The sequence below is a fragment of the Montipora foliosa genome, chromosome 13 (assembly GCF_036669935.1).
Source record: "Montipora foliosa isolate CH-2021 chromosome 13, ASM3666993v2, whole genome shotgun sequence".
Classification (NCBI taxonomy): Eukaryota; Metazoa; Cnidaria; class Anthozoa; order Scleractinia; family Acroporidae; genus Montipora; species Montipora foliosa.
In genome coordinates, this window is record NC_090881.1 from 16921060 (window position 1) to 16933201 (window position 12142).

The window sequence follows — 12142 nt, forward strand, 5'->3', positions numbered from 1 at the left end:
CCAGCCAGCTGTGTTACAGCGCCAAAACTTGCCCAGATTCTAACAATATTTGTATTGAGGAGAGAAACTTTCTGGTTCTGAAGTGCACTTTCAACAGGTATTTTCAATTCGAGACTTGCTTCAAAATAATTTAAAAGTTCAGTGAGTATATCTGTTATTTTAAAGCGGCCAACAATTGTTAGTATACGTAAATACCTACATTTTCTACGAGCTCTCTACTGTTTTCTCCTCAGCACATACTCTTACAAACAATACGCACATCCGGCGACAGATTCCCGAACTCGGAAAAGAGATATTTTTGGACTTTGTACGTGACAAGAGTGGAGCTGTAAGACTATCTAAATTCAAAGGAAATAACTTTATAAAAGTTGAAATACATCGAGTGGACGTAACTGAAACATCGGTAATTACACAGAGCATAGATTTAAGAACAGTGCTCTGATCCGGCTTACAAGGCAATTCAATGGCTTGCTCGCAATGACACGACACGTATCTCATTGCATCTGTAACGATGGTTTTGCGAATAACAAGTACTCGTTGACATTACAGCTAATCCATCGGCGAAGGGTCATTAAATTAAGAGACCTTTTTCCAAACCCTAGGCTTCCAGTGCGTCGTGCTTCTTAAAAGGTGCTTGTACGATATTAAGCCTTATGGGAGGGTTCATCCTCAGATGATACAAAAACCTGTGAAACTCGCGGATGCCGTTGTTTTGCAATTGGCAATTAACATACATGATTTACAAATACAACCTTTTTATGCAATGCTTGATATCACTATGGATATTTCCTATTCTAGTTACGAACTTAGTTTTGATGCAATGTTAGATAAGAATTGGGCGTTGTGTTCACACGTTTCCCATATTCCTTGAGATCTGGCCTCGGTTGTTCAAAAGGTGTATAACGCTATCCACCGGATAAATCCTATCCAGCGGATAAACATTAGCAAAACCAATTGAGTTATCCAATCGATAGTGACTTATCCAGTGGATAGGGCTATCCACCCTTCGAACAACTGGGGCCTGATTATTTGCAGAGAACGGGAAGCTGAGCCAAGCGCACGTGCAGGTGGCAATTAATAACACATGATTTCCAAATAATTCGTCTTCATTATTTAAACTTCAATCCCACTATATTAAGCTTGCAGCTCGAGAGATTCGTCACGTTTTTCTCAAGAAAGTGTATGCTAGGGAAGACACAACACCAATTTTCGTTAAAATAGTTCGGCACTTACCTGATATCTTTTTAGAAATTCAAGCTGAAATGGCAAGACGGTATATACCTTTTTCCAATTAGTAAAATTTATCATTTTAATAAAAACCCGCTATATTAATATTTCTTTTGTAAACTCAGTAAAGTAATAATTTTATTTCGCAAGTACTCTTTCTTTGTTCATCAGCACATTTTGTTGGCAGTTTAAAGATTTGTTTACTCTATCGATTTATTACCAGTTTAAGTAAGGCTTTTAAAATTCGTGACGCTATAGGAAGGGAATTGATGAAAGAGACAAGCCTAAAACAAACAAAAGAATAAAACCTAATAAGCATCGTTGATTAGCCATTATTCATGTCATACGGTACCAAATGAATTGATTCTTCTGTCGCCAAGTGAAATAATTGACATGCGCGGTCTTGTGAGATGCTCTAACCACTGAGCTAATGGAGACTCTCTGAACTAGCTTGAACTGCATCACGCAATTTAGTGTACAAGGTCAAATAATGACTGAAAGCATAGCTCATAACTGCATCGCGCAAAAAGCATATTCGAGATTAGTCAACCAACAAATGTGAGAAAACATATATGTATATCACAGAGGGTCGTGGGTTCTAATCCTGTTTGGAACTCGGATGTTTTCCGACTTTCCAATGGATGCAATTTCAATGGAATATCTGTATTCAGCAAACGAAATTAAATTTGTCACAATTTGTCACACTGAAGCCCCAACACAGCACTCATCGCTTTGGTTGCTCCACTGCATGTTATAAATTCGGATTTTTCATCGAATTCTGTAAGACGTGAGGCTTTTTGAAGCCTTTAGCTAGCGAAAATCTTCTTCTTGACGGCTGTTTATTTGTTATTGTTGTAGTTGTTTTGTCAGAGAGAGGGAGGTCAAATGTATTGCTCAAAGGGGTGTATTGGATTGCCTTTAGCCAATGAAATCTCCGCTTCGTAATTATATTGTACATTTGCTGCACAGAAAACAAAATTCTACCCAGGTTATAACTAGGATACCTTTCAGGTATTTCGAGTAAATACAGAACTTTCTCTTTGGTTATTTGGAGAACCAGTTTCTCAAAGTGACACATGAAATTGTCTAGGGATCTCTAGGGGTTCAGATTGGTTGGCAAGCTTACCTGGGACAGCCATATTGACATGATCTGTGAGAAGGCTACTGCGGGCATTGGAGCGATGGGACGTATTAGGCCATTTGTTCCTTCAAATTCACTCGAGAAGGTATATAAGAGCCTAGTACAACCACATTTTGATTATTGTTCTCATTTATGGGGCAGCTGCAGCAAGTTATCACAGTGCAACGCGCCTTACCGTGGCCACCCAACAAACTTCCACATTTGACAACTTCGTGTAAATACGTCGACTCAACAACCCATGCACATGTGTTGAACTTACAACTGTGCGAACTTTTCAAGGAGGCGTGACTGTCAATCAAATTCGCACACCCTGATTGGCGTATAAGTTTTAAAAAAACTTTGTTAGGTGGCCACGGTAAGGCGCATCGCACTGTAAAGGATAAGCTTCAGAAATGTCAATCTCGTGCTGCTAGAGTTCTTTGTGATATTTGTTCTGCCGACTTGATTGAGGCCTATCCTGTGATACACTGGATACGAGACGGCTCTGTGCAAAATCAACTTTGATGTACAAAATAGTGAATGATGACCCCGCCCCCAAGCTAAGGAACTCTTTCGTCAAAAGGAATACTAGTCAGACGAACTAACACCTGCGAAATAGTGCAACTGATCTGTCACTTCCTAAACCGAAGAGGGAGTTTTTAAAAAGAAGTTTTAAATACAATGGTGCTATGATTTGGAACCAACTTCCACCTTGGAAGCTAAGTTGTCGGACTCACTAAATTTAATTAAAAACAACCTTAAAGGTGATTGGGTTATGCCATGCTACATTCATTTAGTCTTGCGCCACAATATCGAATGGCTTCCATTTTTAGGTAGTGTAGTATATGGGTTTTTAAGCGTTTCAATTATAAATTAAATTCCGAACTATGAGCGTTACTCTTGCTTGTAAATAAAAGTGGTATTGTTAGTCTTAGCTTCTTAAGCAGATTCAAGTCGTTTTATTCAAAAAGGTTGTCTTGTTGTCACTTTTTTAATATAGGCATATTTACACGTATATACTTACATTTTTATAAAATATATTTGTAAATACACGCCTTCCATGAAAACCAGCTTAACATCGTTGGGGCAAGCGTGTCTAGATCTTCTGGATTTCAGTAAGTATACCATTACGATACCATACCATACTATACCAAGTCTGATAAACCGTTCAGATAAGATTCCGGATCGTTATCATGTCTGGAAAGTAGAATTTTATCTTGAGGTTTTACTGCTAGAATTTTATATTTCGGTTCTATATCTCACCTCCAATATCGAAAAAACACGATTCCTTGCTTTACACAGAATAATGCCACACCTTCCACGTGGCACAGACTAATGCCAACTAAAACAAAATTTCTTTGTAGAACTGACCTGTCAGCAGGGCTATATAAACGCAACTGTACCAGATCTGATGAAGCAGTCTTTGAGTTCCAATTGAGAAAGTTGAGTTGAGAAAGTCTATCAGTTTATGATGAGAAGTAAGTTCAAAAAGTGGCTCTACTGCCATCCTGTCCTTGTTTCTAACAGCTTCAGCTGTCAAACGTTTATGAACAGTCTCACTGATAGTGACATTGGAATCATTCCTTAATGTTCTCAGAGTGCAAAGAGTGCTGCTGTGCCCCTCACCAAGCACTAAAAACCAGTCCAAGAGCATTTGCATGTTTTGGCTAGATGCATGCACAGCATCTGGGACTACAACCAGAAACTCCAGAAACTGAATGTGGTTAGCATTAACAAAACCTGCCATTTTTCGGTTGCCAGATTCACAGTCAACATTCCAAGTTAATACAATTAATTTGATGCACTGTATGTTCTCTAAACAGCTGTGACAAGCCCTTAGTGAAGGATGGCAACTATCTCGTCCAGCATCCTTACATTCATCACACACAGACTCTAACTCTGTACATCTGTTACACCGACACTTGATTTGCAAAAGTCACTTTGCATAATGACATTAGAAGAGCATGATTCGAGGCATGGTCTACAACATTATATTTGCATTACTTCTTGGATAAGGTTATTTTTTAAAGCTTCTCCACTTTTCCTCTCTGGCTGTGGTAAGAAACTCCAACAGACATGAGTTTGTTTGGCAACATTTTCTTTCAGATATCTCGTTAATTATGGACTCTTATCCTGGTGCTCGTTAATAAATTCCAAACAAAATTCCAAGACCAACCAAAGATTTCTGGGAGGATCAAATCGGTGGGGTCAAGCTGGTTTTAGTGCTGTACCATCATCTTCTATGTGAACACTAAGACCTTTCATTGTCTTGCTTTCAAGAGAGAATTTAGAATGCCACTTTCTGTAGTATAGCCATCACTGTTTTTTTATTAGTGTTCGATCTGATGGTCCACCTAGATTTGGCACCATTGTTTCTGGAGTAAAGATGCCTCCTCTCTCCAAGCCATGCCACATTGGCCCTCTAATCATGTTTACAGTACTTTGACCACCTAACCACTTCAGTGTTTTAAAGAATTCAATAACCTCGGGATGTCACGCATGTTCTGTAGGTGTGATGTAAACTTGAAGAAAATCTTTTTAAGTACTCATAGAATAGGTTTTTCATCCTTCGGAATTTTGCCTTGTTTGATCAACTTGTCTAAAGTTGAGGCAACTTCATCTGCCTGCTCAACACAAATGGAAAGCATAGTATAGTTTGAGTTATCTAGCACAATGGGGCATCTGTATATTTACTTAACTTGTCCCAGGTCATTTTCAGAGTTATACTTAGCTCCCAGGTCTGAAAATCTGGTCTCTGAATTATTATCAAAGTCAAGACAAAAATTGTCCAGATTCATCCATAATGTCGTCCTCCAGTGGTACCTCAGTATCATTGATAGAATCATAGTATAAATCCAAGGACATGGTTTCTTCAAATCCAAGTTGCTCTGTTACCAAAGGCTGTGAACATATACTGTACTCATTGTCATCACATCGACTTTACATACCTTATAATGAGTCCTCTGCTGCATCCATAAGGGCAAAATAAGTCGATCTTACAGTACATGTTATAAAATCTTCCATTTCTTTAATTAAGACATTTGGATATAAGCAAATTGAAACATATCGACTGTAAACAAAGGCTGCAAAATGAGTCGATCTCTATCCATTGTCTATCCAGAACTGTATATTGTTAACCATGTAATGAGCAAAATACTCACGTGATGTTCTTTAGAAGAGAATCACTTGTTTGGAATAAGCAGCTTTGTTCGGGACCTTCATCACTCGGCAAAATTTTTTGTCGCTTCTCTGTAGGCTCGAAATACTCATTGATTTTCTTCGGTTGTTCATTGACCTTCGGCGGATTACAATAACTATTATGAACTCGCCGGAAGTATTTCAAATGACCTGCGGCAGTTCTTTTACATTTGTCCAATTTCGGAGATTTCCCACAGCGTAGGCATTCAATTATTTTTTCATCTTCCGACAGCCTTTTGTGTCCTTTGTCTCTGACAGCAATTCTCTCAACCTTTGACGCGTTTTTGGCAAATTTTCTTGTTTGTCATTCTAGGAGTCAGTTTATTTATTTGCGATATTTTCCTGTGGCAGTTGCTTTCCTGATAATGTACATGACAGTGTGGCTTCCGTTTATGGCACCCTTAGCGATTTCTGTTTAAACACGATATTTACAGGTCTTACAGAGCCTTTCTGAAACATGACTTGGTGTTGAATCACCTTGACAGACAATGATGAAGTGCACGATGCCTTCTGGAACATTTCCTATTGTTCTTTAGTTTTAAGCACAAAGTGGGCTTTTCGTGAGGTTCCTCGATCCTTCAATGAAATCAATGTAAAACACTTCCAGGGAAAAATCTGCAACTCCTCTGCGTCTACTCGATTCATCTACGAATATTTTTTCCACCTGGGTTACTAAACAATCCAAAAGTAATTCTAGTTTACAGTTCTCGGTGTGAAATAACAACATTTTGAGCCGAAATATACTTGATTTTCCACAACAACGGTGCGAGCTTTACACAACGAGCCATCTGCTCCCATGTTGCTTATAGACAAGCGAATACGCATGCTCAGAGACTTTGGCTTGGTTGCACCGCTGTGCACAGTCTGTTGTTTCTCTTCCTTTACGAAAAGTGGGAAGATATGACTACGAGGATCTACGACAGTACTCAAACATTGTTGACCGCAAGAGGAGTGCAAGATATGGGCACTTAAATATTAAATAACGTTTTGTGATGTTTTCCAAACTAAGGGAATTAGTTAATCAAAGACTGAACTAGGCTCGATTGACCAGCCGTTTTGTGCGCCCGCGTTCCTCAGCGCACACCACGGCTGGATCACTGGTCCAGACAATTATATTTTCCACCAATCAGAAAGTCGCCTGCCTGCCAAGTACAAAGTACACTTGCGACGGGTGCTACGTCAGAGACAAACGAAGCGGACCAGTGATCCAACCGTTCCTTGGGAGGAGGATGTTAACCACACTCCCAACACCGCTGGAAATCGAGACTGAAGACGCTTAAATACAATTATCCCATTCCCATTTCAGTTCTTTTTTCCCAATTCCCAGTGAGCAAACCCCAATCCCAGTGATTCAATCCCATTTTCTCAGGGCAAAAACAAGACCCTCTATCAAATTTTAGCTGATCAAAAGGCAAACAATTATTCAATTCTGAGACCTTTTTAAAGAAGTTTTCTGCGTGTCTTGCTTCTGATATGAAGCCTATATTAATGGGAGTGATTAAGACCTGTGATAACTATCGTTTTGATTTTGAGTCAGTAAAGCCGTTGCGAGTACAACTGTCCGGGGAAGAGGAATGTTTGTATACACGCACATTTTGGACCATTGCCATAAACTCATCGTATTCTCTTCGATCCTCCTAAAAATCAGCCCTGAACACTGACAGACCATTGCATAGTCGACAAAATGTGAAAATTTCAGCCAGCGATAAACCAGATAATCTTCGTTCAATGTTGGTTTAAGAATCTAAAATTTAAAATTTAGTAACTGAGAACATAAGGGGTCCACTAATCCCTAAGTTGCCACCTAATGATTTGCCAGTTCTTGATGTATAAGTTGTCGATGAGCTGGCATCTTAGCTTAATCAAGAATTGTGATTTAAGACCGTTTTTACCCTCGCATTTTTTAACAAAATAGATTGAGGAATTTTTGCATCATAAATATAAATGTTGTTTTGCAATAAGCAATAATAATAACACACGATTTACAAATATAACTGTCATGTATTGAGGGGAAAAACATCAAGAGGCAAAAGATGTGGAAAACTCCCGGGAGGGGGGGGGGAGATACTTGTGTCAATTTTTGCTGGGTATCTGCCGCTGGCCGCTAAGAACCCCTACCCCTTTATTGTCTATTTTATGGTCAATTATAGACCCCATCTTAGTCACTTTAGGGTAAATGTAATTTTAGCGACCCCTACTTACTCACTTTCTGTTTATGCATATACCTTACATAAAGCCATTTAACTAAATTGTAATTTCAAAACGGAATGTAATACGACTAGTAAATATTAAGTCAACAGCGCTACAGTTCTTTCTGTAGCAACTTTTCTTTACCGCAAATCTGTCCATTTTTAAATCCCACTAGCCAGAATTTTCTTACGTCCAAAAACCCGACAATTTGCGACCCCATTCCAGTAACTCTGTCGGGAAATCTGTTGAAAATGTAACCCAATTATAGCCAATCCAGTTTTGAAAATGAGACCTCATCCAGCGGCAGATCCCCACTCCCACTAGGTCATTGATAGAAAGTGCCTCCCCACCCGGTTTATAACAGTAACCATACTATGTCGTGCCTGATATCACCATGGATGTTATTAGTTCTCAGTCACGTTTTGGTGAATATGTTTTCTTTTTTGAGGCAGCCGGCCGGCCGACTAACGCATAGGGAAAAATGTTGTTTCTCTGTAATTAACTTCGCCATTGAGTAATGATCGAATGTTTCCTTGTAAAATGGAACCAGGATTCATAATCAACCACGTTTTTCCAAAGTTTTTAAAATTGCACAAGTTACGCCACAATTATTAACATTTAGCAAAGAAGACATTTTAATCGTTTGCAGTTCTCGTGACAAAAGGAGAACTTTCTCTTCAGTGATTTGGAGACCCTTAGGGCCGATTATTTGAACCAGCTTTAGACCCTGATTATAATAGCCCTGGTCTAAACCACAGTTTTGCGGAAAGCTTCCGTTATTTAGTTAAGGGTTAGACGGGGCTTAGCTATCGATTAAACAACAAATCAGGCTAAACATTCTTATAGACCGGTTACCCGAGTGATATTGTAAGATACTGACGGTTACGTAAATGAGCCAGTCATCAATTGCGTCATAGAATTCATAATTTAAGGGACAGAAATAGTCTTCTTGAACAGTACAATAATGACAAAAAAAATTTTCTACGGATGCTCTCACTTTTATAAGCAATCAGTAATTAATTTTGAACAAACAATGAGGGACAGTTTGGAAGTTCAGTCACAAAAGGGTCTGCCCCTGTTACCGTTGCGAAGTCTTTCAAAGCTACAGCAAGTTTTCAACGAGTGACTGGCATTTTATTCCGTGCATCGATATTTAGAGCTTTCAAGGTAAATCACAAAGTTTCAACAGAGCCTAAGATTCCTAAACGTAAATCACAATTCATTTTTTGGCCTTCAAATTTGCATGAAACAAAAACAAAGTTCCATGAGCGAGTTCTGTCAGCGTTTGTCCGACTCTTTTTTCGTCTGTAATTAAGTTCAGATGCATGTGATTTTTCTCGGGTTTACTGGGTTAAAGCGGTCAACAATTGCATTCGATGCAAACAGCAGGACTTGCAAAACCACGATTTCACCGTGGACCTCGCGAAATTGGACTCGTCAACGTCTCAATAATGCAAATTAAATAAAGTTTAGACATGGTTTACGAAGAACTCGTCTAAGAGGTGATTCACTCTTAAACCATGCAGGTTTAACCTAGGCTTCGCTTAAATAATAGAGATTGTCCGCCCGGCCGCGGTTCGAACCCATGGCTCCAACGCGGAAGATCGAGCTAATTCAGTCAGTTTGACACAAAATTCAAATTTTGTCATCTTTCAGTGAATTGTGGTCGGTTTTCATTGGTTCATTGCAGTTGTCGTCATCTAAAACTAATGTACTTTAAAACAAATGATCATTTACCTCGGGCCCACATACAGCGTTAAAAAATGCCTTTAAAAAGCAATAAAGAGTAAATTTCACTTTGCTTACTTGCAGGGCAATATTTCGAAAAGTCTACATCAACATGATGAACCCGCGATTTTGGCTCTCAGCTGTTTTTCTGATCACTAGGATTGGTCTTAGACCAGCTAACCAAGTTTGTTACAACGAAAACTCTGTTGATGGCATGTTTCTTAACGGCCACACTTTTAAAACATTGTGGGTTAAATTTCCATTGGAATGTGCCATCATATGTGACCAGGATATCAAATGCCAAAGCTTAAATTTCATCTTTGGCAGAAACATTTGCGAGCTGAACAACAGAACGAAAGAAGCCAGGCCAGAGGACTTTTTACACGATTCAAACCAATTCTACATGAAGCGAGCTTTCAACAGAGGTATGGAGCATTAAATAATTGTTATCATAGACTTTCTTATGCCTTGGTCGTGCTGACTAGAAAACCACCCAATCTTTAAAACAGAGGATTCGTCAAAAGATGATCATCAAAATTGGGTCAGTAAGGAATTTGCTACCACTCATCATTTACAATTCATTCATAGTTAAGACATTTTGTGAATTTCGCCCGCAGTGCCACTGGGCTCAATTCAAGAACTTCCCGCTGAATCGTGCGCTGAAATAAAAGCGAGTGAAGGAAACAAAGTTGCTGAAAGCAGGCACTGGCTATACTCAGATGAAAATTCTGGTCAGGCTGTATTGGCTACTTGCCAAGGTGAGTCCTTCTGTGTAAAATTCAAATCGTTGAACTCGTCTCCTACTAGGGTTTGAGGCCGCTAAGCACTCGAACAAATGAAATACTGCAACGATATCTCAGAGTTGAGCCCCGCTGCTACTAACTGATCCAAACTTTGGATCACTAGTAGTATCTGAGCTCAACCCTCTATATAAAGAACGATTTGAAGTTTTCAGGCTCTTTTTGCAAGTGTTCCAATTCAGGCGTCTTCATTAACAACCCCGATAATTCACATAGAAAATCGTTTGAATAAGAAAATTGCTCACGTATTCATCGGATTATTTCTTTTCACGGACATGGCAGTCGTTTGGACTAAGCATGGCTGCCATGTAACAGCACGACTAGTACTGGTAATATATTTCTCTTCTCTCTATGACAATATCGAGTTGGCAAAACCAGACAGTAGAGTTAATATCAAAACTAAGTTCAAGTTTATTTTTTACATTTATTCAAACTGGAAACTACACTATGGTGAATAAGAAAGAAAAAAATAGAAGTGTGAAATAAAATTACCAAATTATACCAAGAGTGAATTACATAAGAGCGTTGTTATGGCATAAGTGGGCTCCCCAGCAGGGTCACAAATGAGTCCATTTTTTGTCCGCAAAAATCAGTTGTCATGAATTGTCATGTCCCTGAAAAAACACGCGTGACATGGCTTCTCTGATTGGTTAAAATTATCATTCTTGATTATACTGATAAAGGAGACCGGGCCAAATTAAAGGAGCCAGCCAAGCTTTGGAATTAACAACAAACACAATGCAGTTACAAAATATGGCAACTAGAGTAGGACAAAGCTAGAGCAACAAAGTGAACAGATTTTAACTCGAATTCGCGGGTTGCAATGGAAAAGGTCATACACCAATTCAAGACCGTTGTTTGGGGAACATATTAGCTTGTAGATCTAACCTCGGTAGTTCCAAAGGTGGATAACGCTATCCACCGGATAAATCACTATCCAGCGTATAAGCACTGGCAAAACCAATTGAGTCATCCAGTGGATAGCGCTATCCACCCTTCGAACTGAACCGGGGCCTGATTGTTTTCATGGCAATTTGTTTTGCTGCGCTGGTCTAACAACCGGAGACGTGAGTAAATTTGGTAATAAAATAATTGTTACTTTCAGATCTGTGGCAAAAAATCAACAAAGATCCAGTTTGCTTTGCAGCTCGAGATGACCAATATGGTGAATTCCGTATGACTAAAACTGGGAACGTAAAGGCCATGAAGCTCTTGCACAGGAACGGATCCATCATATGTAACAGCCTTGCCAATGCATCCTACTGGAGTTGTGCCAACTTAGAGTACTATGCAAGAAACACGTTTTCGACGATCATCACAAATGTCAACAAAACAGCACTGCTGCCGCCAGAGAAGGATTTGAAATCGTTGAAACAATCCGGAGGTGGCGGGCAAAAGCACTTCTACGTTCTTGAAGGAATAAATCAAGGATCATCAGAGCTTGTTCTAAGCAGCTATACCAGTCCATTACGTTTGTTGAAGAACCAGGAATTGCAGATATGGTACGGACAGGACTGGATAGACTGGTCGGAGGAAAATAACAGTGGTACCACTTGCGTCGATGTATTTGCCTGGTACATGTGAAAAAACTAGTTTTGGAGTAAAAGTAAGCGCAGTTATTGTTTCACCCTACGTCTACATTTTAATGTCCGCCATTTTTACAGTATTGTCGTCGGTTTATTGTTAAGTGCTAAGGTGATAAGTTATAGTACCATAATGCCCACTGGCATATTACGAAATAAGAAAATTAAAAGCGAGACTTACGCCAAGTTGGCGCTTCCCCCATGTATTCATTAACGTTTCTTTGGCTGTGATTATTGAGAATGTCGACAAAGTTTATCTTGCCATATTGTTCTCATTGGCCTCGAAAAAAAAAAAT

At 39.2% G+C, this 12142-nt stretch overlaps 1 protein-coding gene across 1 annotated transcript in view; it reads left to right on the forward strand.

Annotated features, from left to right (window-relative positions):
• LOC137982540 (uncharacterized) overlaps positions 1–12142 on the forward strand; it is a 13838-nt gene continuing 1696 nt past the window's right edge. Inside the window, exons 1-4 of the mRNA XM_068829658.1 lie at positions 1–97; positions 9548–9888; positions 10081–10221; positions 11369–12142. The exon at positions 11369–12142 is cut by the window's right edge and continues 1696 nt beyond it. Of these exons, the coding sequence (XP_068685759.1) occupies positions 9576–9888; positions 10081–10221; positions 11369–11847 (933 nt within the window). The 5' untranslated portion in view covers positions 1–97; positions 9548–9575 and the 3' untranslated portion in view covers positions 11848–12142. The remainder of the gene's footprint in view (positions 98–9547; positions 9889–10080; positions 10222–11368) is intronic.